The sequence below is a fragment of the Aptenodytes patagonicus genome, chromosome 1, assembly GCF_965638725.1.
Source record: "Aptenodytes patagonicus chromosome 1, bAptPat1.pri.cur, whole genome shotgun sequence".
Classification (NCBI taxonomy): Eukaryota; Metazoa; Chordata; class Aves; order Sphenisciformes; family Spheniscidae; genus Aptenodytes; species Aptenodytes patagonicus.
Genome location: NC_134949.1, coordinates 155,073,039 through 155,091,766, shown reverse-complemented (window position 1 = coordinate 155,091,766; position 18,728 = coordinate 155,073,039). Strand labels below are relative to the sequence as shown.

Here is an 18,728-nt window from a genome sequence, read left to right as displayed (position 1 = left end):
CTAGGCAGGGGGTGAATGAGAAAAAAACGGAGAAAGATCTTCCTCAGCAGGAGGAGAAGCAACCTCTGAATGTAGCAGCAGCAGCAGCTGAAAGATGCAGGGACATTAGCACCTCCTAATGGAGGCAAGAACATGGCTGCAGAGACTGTCAAATTTCATAGCTAAATCCTCATTTTTAATTTAATATTCTTCTGTTAAAACAAAGAAAGAATGTGCCTATTTCTCTGTGTCTGAAAGACATAGTGTTCGTAGTCTGGGTACCACCAAATCACACCAGAAGGACTGACTGCATTGCATTACTCCTGGTAACTGAGGTACTTAGGTCATGTAGCTCATTTCTAAAGAGCTGATCAGCTTCTCTCAGCAGCATTTATTTCCTATTTAAAAAGATAAGTGAAAAGACACTTGGGACAGACACTTTTTTCACAATACAGCACTTTCCTTCACATACATATGTGAATACATACAAGTGTGCACAACATATATCCTAAACCAGAAAATACACTTTTTCCCCTGTGAAATGTCAAGCAGCTTTGCCAATGACATCCGTTCCTGGTAGTATTAAGGGAGTATTTTTGTTTTCCATGGAGACAAAAACAAACAGCTCTCACTACTCTTGACTGTGAAAGAAACTCCTCCTTTTCTTGTCACTCCTCTCTGGCAATTTTTTATTCTTATGTGGACTGCAATTGTTATCAAAGCAAATTGCTAGGGTTAATTATAATGATATCGCCAACAGTGAAATAGGACTTAAAGTATTTGATTATGACTCAGAAAAATAGATTTAATTCCTGGTTCCCATTGAAAATTTCTATGCGGTGAGCCAAATCATTCATTCAGCAGGTTTTTGAAGACAGAGGCTATTGCTGTAAGACTGAATAGCAACTCTAATGCAATTGCTTACAGCATCTTTGCTTCCTCCCTTAATCTGTCACCTGTGCAGCTAAACACTATTTATCTAGTTCATTAAACGCCCCCAAAATTGACTGATTTGAGTAGCAAGTGGCATGACACCTATTCATCTCTTACTTCCTGTCACAGATCTGTGCTACAAATAATGATAATGATGTAACCCATACTGAATGCCCTGAAAAAAAAGTCAGAATACAGAGCAGGAACTTGTGTAAAAAGCACATTAACAGGATAGTAGCTAGCAGACACAATTTGTGCTGTGGAAAACATTATGGAACAACCACATATTTTAAAAAAACCCCACAACTCGTTTTTTTTTTTTCATTAAGAATAAGCAAACGAACAAAACACAAAAAAGAAGTAGAGTACACATTTTTATTACACATTTACAAGATGTGAGGCACAAGAAAACCCTACAGCATTTTTTTTTATACTCAGAGGCAAGCTGTCATTGTTTTAGCATAAATATTGCTCAGCTGTGTGAGGGGTGAGCGAAGAAAACTAAAGCAAAGCACAACCATTTCTGGATGTAGCATTGCTTACACCAACAGCGCTGAGTAGCAGAAGCAGGCATCTTGACAATAGCAGCAACAAGGCGAAGGGGACAGACATCCACACAAAGCAGGCAGCAGCAAATGGGGGTCACAGTCAAGAGCTTTCATGAACATTTACTGAAGACCTATGGATAAAAAAACAAAATAAGAGTTGTCTACAACAGAAATCAGATTTAATGAATCACTTGATGAATACAAAATATAAAACACACTCACTCCTTCATGTAGTTTGTAATATGGGGCCCATAAAGGACTTGTATTGCCTGAACTAGAGCGAGCAGGAACTGTTACTCAGTTTCCTTCCCTCTCATTGCAAGTATGCTCCCACACTCAGATAATTCAGCGCAGAGCTGATGTGTTTCCAGCTTCCTGAGTGATGCTACACTTGCACTCATTTAGTAATATCCAACCAAAACATGTCCTGCCACCTTCCTGTGGGGGGAATCGGTGCTGTCCTGCTGGATGATGACCCATCCTCTATTATAATTCACCTACATCCCTTCTAGTCTAGGCTATGGCAAGGAAATAGGTCTATGCTTTGAAGCCATAATCCTGCAGGAAGTTATGAACAGTCAAGAATACTGCAGGACATGGAGCTGTGCACACCCTGTGATCACAATACACTTGATTTTACTCTTTCCAGCATCCTCTTACAGAAAACTAATCCCTGTTAAAGACCTTGGGATTTCTTCTCAAGATCCTTGGTGGTTCGGCATATCTGAAGGGATAAGAAAGGAAACCATTGACCACAGTTTCTTGTTGTGCCTTCACAGACACAATAACATTTTCTGCCGTAAGAATCAAACTCAGTGGTGCTGGTGACAGTGCTTTCTCAGAGATCTGGCTATCCCTATTAAAAAAAATTCCCATAGGAGCTAAAGACCATCCTAGTCCCCATCATTTACTGAGCTCAATTTTCCTTCTCTGGCAGAAATTACTGGAATCATGAATTTAAAAACAAAACCAAGGGAAAGCCTTCAAATTGTTATTCACACTTCCGTGTGGCCCACAGTGAACACAGTGGCGCTCGGAGGGAGAGAGGATAAAGCCAGACATCGCAGAAGTTAGTCACGCCACTTAACATTCAGTCAAAAAACAAGGCACTACAGTGGATGTGGTATGGGAGAGAAGGCAAGAAAACTGGTAAACTGGCAGCTGAAACTCTTGCTTTTGAAGCTTGCCTATTTTCTGCCATGGTTCTGCAGCAGAAACAACAGTTTGATTCTCAAAAGAAGATGAATCTCTGCTTCTCACAATGCATTTTAACACTGATGACCAAAGGAGAGGTCAGTTCCTTGCCCAGCTCTTATCTGCAGAGGATCCTCTACAGCCTGAGTATCTTGTAGAGCAGACTGCACTACACCAGTGTGCTTCAAATCCAAGTGCACCGCATGCCTTCAAGGCAAGGGGAATTTGTCACCGAGCAGAAATATCCTAGAAACGGGATATTCTTATCACATGGCTCGTACACTGTCCTGCTCTGCATATTTAATCTTTCACTGATACCGTTTGAGTAATGCCTCCCCCCAGCACAATTTACCCCAAGGACTTTCATGACCTAATGAAGCCATGAGAATTTTGCCACTGGCTTGAATACGTAGGGAGGAAGCAGGCTGGTTTTTCTTCTTACTAGCAGAAACTTTCTTACTAACAGAAACAAATAAAATCACCAACGTACTTCAAACTGAGTGCAAAGTGTAAGAAAACAAAATGAAAAAGTCCTACCCTCACATTGTGCTTTGAGTTGTAACATCACCGTGGCCTTTGTGTTCTGTACTTTGTTCACCACTACACATGTGAAATTTGCCTGCAGATCCTCCTTTTTTATTTCAGTAATATGCAAAGTGGTCTCTCCGTAATATTCTTGCTCACGTCCTTCAAAACTAAGAGAGAGAAGGAGCTGGTACCATTGGCTTTAATGGCTAGGCACAGTTTGCATAGAAGAAAGATTATTCTGTGTTATATGTACTTACAAATGAGTTTTTTCATGAAATCTTGAAGAATCTAAGGATTTCACTGGGATGTTATCCACATCCCATGTGACAACGGCCATTGGCTGTTTCTTAATCCCCAGGTGGGCCTGACATTTCAGAGACAAAGAAGCGCCTAATCAAGATACAGAGAGATGTAAACATTCCTTGATGAAAAACAAGTATAATTTTATTTTCCTCATAACATCTTTTCCTATAAATCTTCATACCACCTGTGAGTTTTGTCTTAACAATTCTGACATATTTTTCTGCTGAGAAAACTATACATAGAAGAGACTTGAAAAGAAATAGCAAAAGGAGATTTTAACAAATGATCTAATACAACACCAAGGATTACAAAAGGAATTATTTATATTTGTTATGATGAAGGCAATGGAGACTTTACTTGTCATGCTTAAGCCATGTAATCAACTATTGAGGAACATGGAAACTAAATGCTGGTTCACATACAAATGTACATGGAAATAACATAATTTAATTTCAGTCTGTATTATTTTGCATGTCTTGTGTGCAGACTCTTATCTTGGATTTTATTCAAGCTGGACAAAAGTAAAGTAAACCAGTCCAAGCAAAACTAAAACAGGAAATTCCTTAATAAGTATTTGTCATTAGGAAATATTTATTCCAAAGTAAGAGCCACCGTTGCACTGAAAGAAGGTATAATTAAAACACTTGAAATTATTTCCATGTAAATCTGCATCTGTTAACAAATCTTATGACTTACATCCTGAACTGGTATTAGGGAGCATGGAGAAATCCCTTCAGTTTTGCAAATCAGAGACAATAGATCCAGTACAGCAAATGGTTTTTAAATGTAAAGTAAATTTGCTGCTTGCAAGCAATGCCAGATTACTTATTGTCCCAGGGGGGTGAGCAGAGCCCACAGAGCACTAGAGACTGACCACCTCATTAGAGAAAGGTGGTCCTGGAGCACAGATCATCTAATTCTGAGTGACAAAGCAACCGGGGGAAAGAGGAAAAAAAGAACGGGAACGTGAGTCAACATGGCAACTCTCTGAGTATGTGGCACCTCAGACAGGGCCCCGGGCACCTGCAGTACCTGCTACCACAGCAGTCTTGCCGTAGGACAGAAACAGTGGAGTGGTAATTGCAATCCCCTCTCCCAGTGGCCCCGATTCATCCCACCTGCCCTGGGAGACAGGTATCCTGGGCTACCTATTTATGTTTCAGATGGGCTCAGTTGCTTTCTGGAGAGGTCCACCTTTCTCCGTTGACTATACAAAAACCCTCGACGGCTCTCACTCCTACCACAAGCACCTTGCTCTGATGCTGCAAGTTACGCAGGGTAAATCTGAATCACTGAGAACATCTATGGCCCTAAATGAAAGGGAGCAAGCTCTGCATCGCGGACTCTCCAACCTGCTATTTCTAAGTTCACTCCTTGGTCCTGTCTTTCAGCCCTCTCGGTATCTTCCAACCAGACAGGTCTGCTCAACACTAGCCAATGTGGACATGAGCCAGGCAGTGCTCCACAACCTCAGGGCCAGCGACCAGCCTCTTGCCCTCCTTCATTCATCAACAGAGACACAGCCACTGTCTCCAGACCAGAACCACAACTAACAAGGAGTATCTCTGGTTGCAATAGTCCAACCTTCACTCTTAGGGGTAGCAGTTTCAAGGGATTTAGCTAAAGCCCTCTTTGAAGTGGATGGAAGCTGTCACCCCTTCAGTTGATGTAGTAACTGACTGTAATGTAATTACATTGTATGTAATTACATACATACAATTAATGTAATTACATAGTTGTATGTAGTAACTGACTGTAATGTAATTACAGTAATTACATTACTGGGATGTAATAACTGACTGTGTGAGTAATCCTAGTCTATCCCAGGAAGGGTAGAATGGGTTATTTAAATCCCATTAAATTGCTGCTTAATACCTGAATAACCCACCAGTTATATCTAACTTCACATCCTGCCTGGGATGAATTAAATCTCATAAACATTATGGTGCAAAAATGTAATGAAAAATTCCATCATTAAATCTTCTTGAAGATCCCCATGTTCGCTAGGCCATCACAAAATGTTAATTTAAAAACAATTTAAAGTCCATACTTACCAAGATCTACTTCTATTACATCTTTATCTTTCGGAAATAGAATTTGAGGAAGTAGAGCTAAGTGTTTTGCTTTAGAAATTAAGAAGGAAAAGAAAGCACATATTAGAAAGTTGTGAAAAAGCATTTTGTAAGATGATGATTATAATCTGTTCAGTTAATATTTTAAGATCCCAAAGCAGAATTGCAAACTAACACTACCACAGTGTTTCACATATAGAATCATGGAATCATAGAATCATGAAGGTTGGAAAAGACCTCTAAGATCATCAAGTCCAACCGTCAACCCAACACCACCATGCCCACTAAACCATGTCCCTAAGCACCTCATCTACACGTCTTTTAAATACTTCCAGGGATGGGGACTCCACCACTTCCCTGGGCAGCCTGTTCCAATGTTTCACCACTCTTTCAGTAAAGAAATTTTTCCTCATGTCCTCATGTCTGTTGGGATCATCTGATTTCATTCCTATGACCAAATACTCCTGGGAGTCTGTACATGTTAATAGTTTAAGTATTTTCTCCCCATTTATTTAATTTTACCTTTGTACATAAAGAGCAAGGAAAATTTTTATTTTCTCAAGTACTGTTTTAGCTGCTGAGTGGAAAAAAAAGCAAATGCAGTTATAAGTTTGTGTGTTTCCTCACTTGCTTATTTTGTTTTTAAAAAGAGATAAAGAAATTCCTTCAGACATTTGAGAAATTACTCATATCCATGATATGAAATAGCAAAGATGTACTTTACTCTCAGTATCTGAGCTGGGGACCCTCTAGCCCACAGCTGCCTGCCCGTGTTCCCCTCTGTTTCCCCCATCTCTGCAGCCTGACAGCTGAGCATGTCCCAGGCCTCTCTCTCTCCGCTATCAGCACACCACTGCTGCACACAACTGCTTCCCATTGCACCAGTCTGCCTTGACACTGAGCATCCCTTATCATTACGTTTTAGAAGGAACACTACTTTTCCTTTGACATATTTCTCTTCTGTCCCCACTAATAATCGTTATGGACAGGTCCAAACTACATCCAGCTGCTTGACGTGAATTAGGTATTCAGATCTTTAAGATTTTTTTCCCTTGATGCATATTTCTTCTTTTCTTGCCCTTTATACTGTCTCATAGTTCCCACTCCAAACACATTGCTTGCTATCCTTTCCCTCATTAAGCTTTTCCATCTCAAGGCACCTCTGCGAAACCCATAACCATATTTCCCTAAAAAATCTGCAGGAACTCATTTAACCCCCTGCTTCCCAGGCTGCCAGAAAAGCAATTCTCTTTACCCATCCTAACTGTTTCTAATTTTCATTAGCTGGATCTGGTAGAAAAGAAGTCAGGAGAAAGTCAGTAACTTCCTAGCTAGCTGACTATGCTAAGTTCTTAGCTGCCAGCATTCAGAGGTAGAAGGTCCTCTGGGTCAGTGTGGATCTGCAAGGCAACAGGAATGTATGTCATAACCCAATATTATCAAAACATAAGAGCTCCACTCATCAGCATACTAATTTTAAGGGCTGATAAAAACTCAAAGAAGTTGTCATTAAGTACTTTGAATTGAGTAAAAACTGGAGCAAACATGACAGACCCAGCTCAGATTTCACGTTATGTTGCAATCCCTTCTTTCTGCAATGATTTCAAAAGAAAAAGTCAGATTAACTTTGAAATTAAGTAATCTGCCTGGATGTAACAAAGGCTTTTGTAAATTTGGATGCCTTTGTGCCAAATAAAACCCAGCAATTTTCATTATAACCCAGACACAACAATATTTCTGACCAGTTAGAGAAGTTTTGATGAAAGTACATTCAAACAAAAATGTTAGGCAGAGAAGTGTCATGTAGCCCAAGTGGCTATTACAGGGAAGAGGGGGAGGAAAGGCAAAACACCTCCTAAGCTACTGTACAAGGTCTCAGCTCAAATCTGTCTTCTATCCAGCTCAGAATAATCAGAACAAACTCCGCTACTGAGATCTGGGCACAGCAGCAAAAAATGGAATCAAGGCTCCTGCGCTCCAAACCTGCATTCTGCCCACAAAGCTGGGTGCCTCCCCACAGCAAAAAGATCTGATGTCAGTCTGAAAATTAACATTATCTATTTTTGAAAAAAAAAAACAAACAAAAAAAAAACCAAACCCAAGCCCTCCCCTGTTCCCAAACCCCCAACAACACTTCTGACTGTTTTTCTACTGATCTGATTGCAGAACTGAAGACACATTTTGAAGTCTTGCAAGTTGATACAATCTGGAACTGCTGATTGCTGCATGCTCTTCCCCTGACCACCATCCAAATACAAAGCCTCCCTGAGGAGACCGCATCCTAGAGGCACCCCAAAGTCCACACATCTCAGCCATGTTGGCTGCGTTCAAAATAACAAAGACACAGTAATCACTGAGCTCCACTCATTTTCTGTCTATATATATACATCACTCATTTTGTCTCATTCAAGATAAATCTAAAAGTTTTTTCAGCCCTACTATCAAATAAATGCTAGCTAATCAAGATGGACCAGAAGGTATGGAGTTGTAGGCCATCAACACACCAGTGATCCAATGACCCCCAGATGATCCTCACTAGCTACAAATTCTTCTCCCCTCAAACAAACAGAAAGCAGAGCTTTGTGGCATCCCACTAAGGAGACCCTTCATTTCAGAAATAAGTGCTACCAGACAGCTCTACCAACCACAGTACGTAACCAGAGTCGTCAGAGACTTTTAGTAAAAAGCTGAATGTGACCAGGTCTGAATTTACCCCCATCTTGCTCCATTTGGATCCCCATCCACAAAATTCACCTAAAAAAACTGATCTAAAGTTTCATTAAGAAGATAAAACAAACAAACAGAAACTCTTTTTCTCTTTAGTGTACAAAAGGAGCTTCCTTTGCTTTAAGTAGACGTCAGTCTTTTTTATCTTAGCAAGCTACAAAATGACTGTCTTACCCTTACTTATGAAAATCCTTGTTGCTGATACATTAAACACATTTCCTTTATGCGTGTAGATAAATTTACAAGTATAATAACCATCATCCTCCTTCCTTGGACTGTTAATAAAAATATATTTTTCTTTCTTGAAGTATCTCTCTCCCTGAAGAGGTCTGCAGTCCTGGAAGAGAAAATTTTCTTTATTTGGCTGCAAATAGCTTCTCACGGTAATCTGATCTACAACTGGCACTATCGGGGGTTTATTTACCTTATACCACTGGATGATAGTAGCATTCTTATAATTGTCAATTGTAGGACAAACAATTTTTCCTCTTCCAGTGTCATTTGGGTAACGAATCTGACTTGGGAAACATACTCCTTGCTTGTATGGATGCACCTGCACACTCATGTTGGACGACCTTGTGCGATTATTTGAACTTTAAAAATGGAATAAAGGTATGTCAATGATAGTATTTTTATATGGAATACACTAAATATTTGTCACAAATGTGAGTTTTGTCTTTTATAAACATGTGGATCGTTATTGTAGTTCATTCACAGATTGATTTTTAACGACCTGTCATAAAAATAGCAATTGCAGAATGAAAAGTTACATGAATTGGTGTACACAATGAAAAAATGGCATCATTTCCACAGATAATAACTAGACTGTATTATTAAAACATGTATTTTTTTTCCAGTCTTACACCTTTCACTTTTCAATGTTGCACTTACAAATGTATAACACAAGTGTAGTTTCCAGAATCCTCTCTAGAAGTTGGTAGAAACCAAAGAAATTGTTTTAAGGAAAATATTCGTGATCCCTCTTCTTCTTCAGGAATTATTTTGTTAGTATCCATGTGATACCAGGTGACTTTCACAGTTGAACTCCATTGGGGACATTTTATAACTAAAGCCTCACCTTCCATTGCATCAACTGCAAATGAACAAAAGATAAAAAACTCAGATTAATTAAACCTGAACCCCCCTGAGACAGAGGAGAACTTGGCATTCCTGGATCAGTAGGCCAGTCATGTGCCTCTAACTACCTTCCTTGAGTTTTCAGAGATTATATATAGCAAACTTATTCTTGCTGGACTTTTTTCAAGAAAAAAGTTGTTTACCTTGAGTTATGGAGCCATTTGTTTGCAAAAATAGTAATTAATGTGTGGGACAGAAAAAAAAACCCAAAACAACCCTAGATTCAAACCAGAGATACACTAAAAATATGAGGTTTTAATTGAAAAACAGTGATTTCTTGAAATGAACTTCTTATGCAAATCTTTGCTTGAAATCCTGGTTTTATTCAAAACAGGAATTTAAACACAAAGAAAAGCACTGTCCTTAATGCTGTACCATGAAGTTAGCTTTCCTTACTTCAGTGTAATTCATATTTATTTATACTACAGAAAAGAGCTCTTGCTCTGCCTTTTTAATATAGAAAAAGGAAATCAAGAATTTTTTTCTTTCACTGAAGAAAAAACTAGTAGAAGGAGGAAGTCTGTAGATAAGATCATCAAAAAACCAAAAAAGACAAAAGCCAGAAAAGCTTCTCTGCGAAGTTCACAAAAATACGAAAAAAATGAAAAAAAAAAAGTAACAGACTGAAAGGAAGAATCTGATGGGAACGTGAAAAGATGCCAGAAAGGAGTAAGAGGCAAATAAGAAGCATAGGAAGACAAACCACACACACTCACACAAAAGAAAAAAGAAGAAGGAGTTGGGAGTAAGGCACTAATTTTTACTTTTTTTTTTTTTAACTGAGTATATTTCTACTTTTGAATACTGAAACTGGTCCAGAGAAACTTGAATCAAGCAATTTTGATAGATATTTAAGTGCCCAGGCACCTGAATATTGAACTGGCTGCTGAAAACAGAAACGCTAATCTGAAAGTTAAATTGCATGTTGGAGAAGATGAGAAAATAAGCAAGGATGGAGACTGGACAAAGATGGAGATTGGCAGAGGAGCTACAGTAGATAAGGGAGCATGAAAATGACAGTAGGTAACCAAAAAGCTAACAAAAATAGAGAATCTATAGAGAATCTCTATCAAAAATGACACTTTGTGGGAGCATTGCCACCGCCTGGCTTTAGACACTTAGGTGCACAAATCAGGTGGTGAGTCTCTCTACATGGTGAACACTTGGCTTCTGCTCTGGTTCTTTCTAAAGAAGCGGTCCGTCTCCACTGACGTTACATGTCATCTCGCTTATTAATTTAGTCACCTAAATTAGCCACATCGGGTATGAGTACCCCCAACCCTGTCATTTTAACAGCATTCCTACCCATGAGCCTTGCAAAGACAGTGGGATGTGTCAGGGGAGTCAAGAAAGGCAGCATTGCCTTACCGAAGGAGGAACACATTGGAAATACAGCTTTCTTCAGGGAAAAGCAGAGGAGGAGAGGGAACACACAGAAAATGAGAGGCCTCATCTAAACTCAATGACATCAGTGAAAATTATCTTGGCAAATTTTTCAGCAGAATTTGGCCTTTTAAGAAATCTAATTCATTTGAAACTTAGCATTCAGATTGTAAAACTGAGAATATTGGAAAATATTTAGAGATAATATCTTACAATATTTTTCAGACAAATAAGCAGCTCGGCTGGAGATGAGAACTAAGTGAGTGCCATATAATGCTGCGTCACTGGTAGAAATGACTGCAGGGCCAGCAGAGCTGACCTGTCAGAAAGAGCTTACTGTTTTGAATATCCCCCATGCGCAAGGAAGTTTTGTTGTTACGTTGCACTTGTGGGTTAACACCCCCAAACCAGGACATTAAAAAGCATTTTTAATGAGCAAAGCTCCCAGTTACGTCCCTGGTTCAGCAGGGTGCATACACATGTCCTGTTCAGTGCGATTTCAGCATGCTCTTGGAGACTTTGCCCAGCTGGGGCCTGGAACACCAGCTACTCTCAAATCCTTTCAAAAAAACCCTTTTCTTTCTGCTTGCAGAGATGCCAAGGAGCAGAGGTAGAACCTAGACTTAATGTCACAGAAACAGACAGTAGTCGGTGCATTTTAATATACAGAGAAAACGCATAAAGCTAGTTTTTAAGCTGTGATTTGTGGCTTGAGGTAAACTAGATAATTTTAGGTTTAAAACAAATTACCAATTTGGGAACAGCCTACACATTTCTACAAAATAAACCTCATCAGAAAGTATTTTTAAAATATGACTTACATATTTCGGATGTCAGGGAAACCGAGAGGAAGGTAGATAGGAAGATCAAATGTACATACCCCATCATATTTCTAAACCAAAAAGAAAAACATTGATATCTCAGAATATACTCTGACTGCATCAGTTATGCTATTGCCACGGTACTGATGTACATCTACCTGCAGATAATGGTATCATGCAGTGACAAACTGCATCATGTGAGCTGCTCTGTACGGAGTGTGTGAGTGTGTGTAGCAGTGGTTTTGCAGCTTTGAGATGATGCTCTTTGTTCTATAATCAATGCAATAGTTGATGTTCCATTGAAACTACTGCTATGACTTAGTTTAACGTGGGTGGGGGAATTACTCTGCCATGGTGGGCTTCCGACAGAAGCCTCTTCTTGCTTGGTTGTTTTTTTTTTTAAGGAAGCTAAATGTACACTGACATTCTCTTCATAGCCAAGTGTGGAAAAATTGTACCTCAATTTAGAAAAGGATGGATCCTGGATTTGAAAATATATACCCTGGCTTTGAATGAAGCTTACATCCATCAACTGCTTCGGTGCACAACACCTTTTTGGCTTTCTATGGAGGTGGAGGTATCTTCAGTGACAGCTTCTCTAGGTAAGTGTTTAGCAGTAAGAACAAACCAGGTGAGTGCCATCAGCAAGGCTAACCTGAAGGGGAACTGAAGAAATGGACTGGAAAGATAGGTAAAGGAACATATATTATAGTCCTGTAACAGCAGTAGGGCAGATCCCGTGCCTCACTGATGTTTTCATTTGTGTCTAATTGATATGCACCTGCTGTAATTCACACTGCACCGTGTGCCTCAGGCACTCTCCAGCAAACCACTTTACTAAAGAAACTGGCTATTTGTCTGTGGACATTAAGTTGACCTAATCTAGGAATATCCCAGGAGACAGCAGACATGCAATCCAGCTATACTACGCAGCTGTAAGCATTCTACTTACCATTAAAAAACCCTTCACTTGAATGCTGTCCTTCCCTGCAGATCACAGAGCAGTGGGTTCTGCTATCATGTATGAGGAAGAAGCGGTCCCATGGTTCCACAGATAGAAGATAAGTTTTCAAGAGAAACCAAGTTAGAAACAAATTATAATTTATCTTGCAGATAGTGAGCACAAGAGGAGTAGTGAAAAATAGGCAAGAAATGCACAGGCAGGGTAAGTACTGTCATCACACTTACTGCAAGGGATTTTTATTTCAGTGCCAAAGATTTCCAGACTAAAAAAACATTGACAGACCTTATCAAGACCTACATTTGCGCCAAGTCTGAAATTCAAACAAACTCGATTTTGAGCTTTCAGAAATGTCATCGGCTTTGTATTGATATGGAAAATTTCTTCTTTTAGAAGGTTTACTAACATCCAGAGGCTTATTCTTAAACTCTTAAAAATAATAACAAAACTTAGTGTTGGAAGAGAAAAGCATGAGAATTTGAGTGTAGGTATTTTGCAGGGATACTCACAAATCACAGAAAAGATGAGGTCTAGACTGAAAAAGCAGCATTCCAGCATTAATGTCACAGCAAGGCTGGTGCCATGCCTTTTACGGGAAGCGAGTGACCAGCCAGGAGCTCCTAGAAACAATGTGCGTGAGGAGCTGCTCGCTTTTGTTAGAGCTGGAGAAAAGCACCACGTACAAGCGCATGCCATCTATTGCCTTCTTTAATTTTAAGGAAATCTTAGGCCAGGTTAATAGATTTTTAGAAGGTACCTTTCAGCACAACAAACATCAGGAGTTTTGCCCTGATGAATGAGCTGGCCCAGAAGAGGGTTCAGGAGTGACCTGGGACAGGGTAGGCCTTCAGGGAAGAAAGATACAGAGCAAAACAGCACACAACAAAATTCACGCATCAACACAGCAAAGCATTTGTCTTTGTTGATCCTAGAGCAGAAGGCTTGTTCCTGGAACTTACTTCTGACACTACCAGGGAGCAAACTGGATTGGCGGGTGGGAATGGGGAGCTGAGTTTCACATACCCTGATTATTAGAGGCCTGGACCCAATTCAGGACTTAAACAGATTTGTATTTGCCAGCAACTCTGTTGACTTCATTCATCAGCTAAGGTCTACTTTGGCCCCTCACTACAAGAACTTCACTACAAGAAGGACGTCGAGGTGCTGGAGCGTGTCCAGAGAAGGGCAACGAGGCTGGTGAGGGGTCTGGAGAACAAGTCTTATGAGGAGGGGCTGAGGGAACTGGGGTTGTTCAGCCTGGAGAAAAGGAGGCTGAGGGGAGACCTCATCGCTCTCTACAACTACCTGAAAGGAGGTTGTAGCGAGGTGGGTGTTGGTCTCTTCTCCCAAGTAACTAGTGACAGGACGAGAGGAAATGGCCTCAAGTTGCGGCAGGGGAGGTTTAGATTGGATGTAAGGAAAAATTTCTTTACTGAAAGAGTGGTGAAACATTGGAACAGGCTGCCCAGGGAAGTGGTGGAGTCCCCATCCCTGGAGGTATTTAAAAGACGTGTAGATGAGGCGCTTAGGGACATGGTTTAGTGGGCATGGTGGTGTTGGGTTGACGGTTGGACTTGATGATCTTAGAGGTCTTTTCCAACCTCAATGATTCTATGATTCTATGATTCTATGATTCTACTTTGATCACAGTTGAAAAATGATATGGGGACTCATGGCTCCATATTCTCTGAGAAAGAAAAGGGAGGTGCAAATGCCCTGCGCATATTTGGAAACAAGTTCACTATTCAGCTGATACGAGCAACATTTGGTAGATACATGGTGCCTAATCTCCTGAACAGCACATCAGGAGCAAGTGATGAAAGTTTCTCTGGCATACTGCAGTGAGCACCTCATTTCCACAGTCCATGAGATACCTATCCGTTCCATTTCTGTCTCTGGTAAAATCAAAACACTGCCAATCTAGGTCTGATCTTTCTGAGAACTGATTTTGTTTGACTTTGTTTCACTGAGCCTTGTTACGGTCTAGATCTGCTCTAAAACACCAGTTCATTCTCTGCACTAATTTCCACTCTAGTTAACTGTCTTTCACTACCTGTTACTGTACCTAATCTTACTGGTTCAAATCAGCTTTGGTTAGCCTATGTCTCACTTGTTTTTTCTCACAGAAATTACTTTTTTCACTTGCAGAAGTGAAAAAACTCACTCTTCACTCAGAAGAGCCATTATTCATCGTTCCCAATAATTCACCATCTCCAGATACTTGTGACTTTGCTACTTAGCACTGGCTTACGCAGAGGAGACCTTTTCTTCCTAAAAGGTCCTTCTGTCCAGCCAGACGGCCAGTATTGCAAGCTGACTTTAAACTATTTGGTACCCACATACATTTGGAATGGCTCACTTGTTTGGGAGAGGGACTGACTGACACGTCTTGGGACTGCAGCAGGGTATATATATAGTCAGAACTAGCAGTGTAGCAAGGGAAGGTGAATCCCTCCAAAGGGTAGTTATGCGGCCTTCCGGAGCACTGTGCCGTCAGATGCTGAATGCCTACAGCGTGCAAAATACATGTATGTGTATGCACATAAGCAAACATGATATGCAAAACACTAGCTGCAGCAGGGCTATTTCATACAACTGAGATTGGATACATCTATATCAACTGAGTCTCCGCAGTGAAGTCTCCAAACAGACCCTAAGAACCAGCTAAGTGAAGAACTCTAAGCTGAATAATAAATAACATTTAATATCATTAGATTATTTGAGTAATTAAATAGACATAAAAAAATATTCAGATTATTCCTTCTCTGCTGGGAAGGAATTTTCCCTCCAAATGTTTGGTTCTGTTCCACAAACGTATTTGCCCCCAGTGAGGTATGCCAGCAATTATAGTAACTGTCCCACTACTTTTTAGAGCTATTTTGTTTAAGCAAGCAGATACTTCAGCATGAAGACAAAAAGTGAAGTGATGGATTTTCAAGGCAAATCAGTTTCATAGACTAGATTTGAAGACTGTCTGAAATGAGGTTTTTTCTCATTTGATATTTTATTTGTATGTCTCTATTTTGTATTTGGCCACAACTGATACCACTGTTGGAGATACTGGTGAGTCCCTTATTGCCAGTGTTATCGCAACCCTAGAAATGGAAGGCTGGTGATTAACAAAAAGTTGCAAGGAGCTGTGCTTTCTCTGTTTTTGAGAATCAGCTTTGTCCAGGAATGGAGACAGCCGATTAGTTGCCCTCACCAACTCTTCTAACAAGCGCCACACTGATCCAGGAGTAAGAAATTTGTATTTGCCTACCATCGTACTTGCCAGTTGTTGTATTTAGCCTTCTGTTTCTTGAAAAAGTATGTCTTCGAGAGACCTTACACATACTGGGCTACCAGCCTGCACCAAAACAGCGCAAAATAGTTGTGCTGAAAGGACAGATTCTCCGTGCCTAACTTTGATGATTGCTTTATTGACTTTCCCCCCATTTTTAAGTTGCTGTGTATTGGCGGCAGTTTAAGCAGAGTTTGGGGTTTGTGTGTGCAAATACGAGCAATATATGGGGCTCTAATTAAAGAGGAATGTTCCCTGAAAATACAAAGAGCTCGGGCAATTAAAAGAACAATGTGATTCTGTTTGCATTTTCCAAAGTCAGCAGCAAACTGCCAAATTACCTCAATAAAAACTGAGGCAGAGGTTGCAGTTCTAGACAGCAAATAGCAAGAGGAGGACTGGTTCACTAGTGCCTTACAGCTTGTGGCATTACTCTGAGCAAAGCAAAATGAAAGCATCCACACATCCATGATACTTAGGTCAAATAAAAAGGGTATCATGAGGCACAAGACAAAGGCACCAAGACACCTTGCGTCCCACAATCAAAAGGAAGAAGTTCCTGTAGCTTGAAGCACTGAGAGACAAAGGCCATAATTTCTGGAAATAGTTATGAGTTTTCTTTCCGCTTTTGCAGATTTATTTAGAACTTATGTTTTATTACATTTATCTGAAGTAAAACCTGCATAACAGATTTTTGGGTCCTCAGTATACCATAAATTCAGATTGCTAATAATCAGGGGAAAAAAGATAAGGAGACATTTTCCATAAATCTCTTTCTTCCTACAGCTCACAATAACTGTAAGTTATGAGCTTAATTCTAAGCTCTGTGAAGGAAAACTTCAGTATGATGCTGAAAAAGCGCTAGATCCAAATACAGAGATTTGGGATAACTACCTGAGTATGTCAAAACCTAGTGATGGTTTTGACCTATGATCCCTAATGATCCAATATCAAAGGAAGATGAAAGAACTGGGAACCCCCTACTTGTGTTGTGAAAGCAGTAGTCTATAGGGCTTAACTCCTTGCTTCTCCAAAGGCAACTGTGTTAGTAACATATTTGTGACTTTTTTTCCAAAACTGCATTTGGCAACAAACTGTTTATAGTATTGTTTATGTGAGTGAACAAACATTATAAAAGTACCATACCTTGCATACTAACAAAACTTGGAAATGTTATTGCAATTTCTACTTTAAAAAGCTTAACAGACTTTACAACGTAAACATAGCATGAAATAGCAGCTGTGTGAGATTTGTTTACTAAGACATAGACTTCATTCTTTCACCTCTTGAAAGTTATTTTCATTCTTTTATTAAACCAGAAAACCCATTCTGACCAAGAATTGGCTATTATAATAGCAACAGTAACACTGAACTTATTCCAGAACTAGCACTCACAATAGTTAACACCTACACTAGTTACAGCTGTAAGTGTAAAATTCAGGAATGTCAATATTAAAGTATGGAAATGCTAGAATTGATGTACACATTATTCTTACAAAACATTGTGAAGCAAGAAAGTACATAAATATACTAGACTCTGAAAAATCCATCGCACAGTAAATATTTTCTGTGTCTTTGAATAATTAGTAAAAATATCTGCCAGAAAACGGAGGGCAAATCCATTTCTAAATACACTTCATTATAAGGTAAATCTTTATGTTGGTCCCAAAATTATTTGTCTATCATATAAGTGTATCCACTATTTTAGTCTAATAGTTTTTCTTGAGATAAAGAAGCACGTAAGTGAACTCAAATAAACTTTCTTATTAAATACTTCAGTTATTTTTGGTTAAATGATAATATAAAAATCCGACCTACCATCTGGAAAATTCAGAAAGCAGAGAAGTGGCTTGCTCTCTGTGGCTGGGTCCTTTGCACTGACTTCTCTGCTGTAGCTTGTACCAGATATTACCGGGAACTCTTTTTAACTGGCTTGTGCAATTCATATCTGTAGGAGCAAGATATACAGCTTCATTTTGAGACACCTCCCACTGAACAGAGCAGAACACACAAATTACTGTAGTAACCTTAAGTACTTATCAGAGGTAACATCTCATAGTTCCAGTTAATCAGATATCTTTTACAAATAGCATAGGTTTTCCATTAATCACAAATTATTCCATTTTAGCATGATTACACTGCAATAAATGTGCTGGCTGGTTATTGGCTTTCTCACACACCTGGGGAGAACAAAGAAGGGACACTCAGCCGGCAGAGGGTGCTTTGAAACGGATTTTGTTTGCAAACAAGTGACAACTTTGCCTGCTCTAGTCAGGCAGCAGCTCCTGGAGAAGAGCTCTAAAAGTCACTGGAGCACCAGGAATGGCTTTTAGTGAAGGAAACTGCTTCACTGAAGCTAAGCTGATAAAAAAGGCTGCTACATCAGCAGCTAAATTAAGTCTCTGAGGGAAAGAAGGGGGCAGAGCAGTTCCACAGGAAATCCAGAAGCAACTCCGGGAGAGCAAGAGGGAGTGGGAGAAGTCACCACAGTGGTGGATGTGACCCAGTGTACAATGACCCACAAGAGCAGTTATTCAGGAGGCCATATGGGCCACCGAATGTCTGAAAGACATTTTTAGGGAGCACTGTTCAAAACTGCTGAGCAGCCTTCCAAGCATCAGCGCTAAACCTGGACCCATCAGACCAAAGGTCCCAAACTATCCCGTTCCTGTGCAGCAGCCAGTCTAAAGGTGTAATTTCAGTACCAAATCAGTCAAATTCCAGGGATCAAATCAGCTTTGTACATCTTAGCAGAATAACCCCTAAAGACAGTTTGAGAATTAACTGTTCATTCTTTCTTTAACCAAACAAGAAGATTTTATGCTACAGTCATTCAAACCCTTATTTTTCCCTGGCAGT

The 18,728-nt window shown here is 39.8% G+C and overlaps 1 protein-coding gene across 2 annotated transcripts in view; it reads right to left on the bottom strand.

Annotated features, from left to right (window-relative positions):
* The window catches only part of IL1RL1 (interleukin 1 receptor like 1), a 28,224-nt gene extending 10,517 nt beyond the window's left edge, over positions 1-17,707 (bottom strand). The window contains exons 1-10 of one of the 2 annotated variants that reach the window (XM_076359825.1): positions 17,688-17,707; positions 12,578-12,639; positions 11,626-11,696; positions 9,176-9,377; positions 8,709-8,877; positions 8,459-8,621; positions 5,540-5,608; positions 3,440-3,572; positions 3,192-3,349; positions 1,274-1,591 (exon numbers count right to left, since the gene is read on the bottom strand). In XM_076359825.1, the coding sequence (XP_076215940.1) occupies positions 1,581-1,591; positions 3,192-3,349; positions 3,440-3,572; positions 5,540-5,608; positions 8,459-8,621; positions 8,709-8,877; positions 9,176-9,377; positions 11,626-11,692 (972 nt within the window). In that variant the 5' untranslated portion in view covers positions 11,693-11,696; positions 12,578-12,639; positions 17,688-17,707 and the 3' untranslated portion in view covers positions 1,274-1,580. Of the gene's footprint in view, positions 1-1,273; positions 1,592-3,191; positions 3,350-3,439; positions 3,573-5,539; positions 5,609-8,458; positions 8,622-8,708; positions 8,878-9,175; positions 9,378-11,625; positions 11,697-12,577; positions 12,640-17,687 lie in introns of those variants that run through there. The other variant, XM_076359817.1, reaches the window with a different exon arrangement.
* Positions 17,708-18,728: the final 1,021 nt, after the last annotated feature.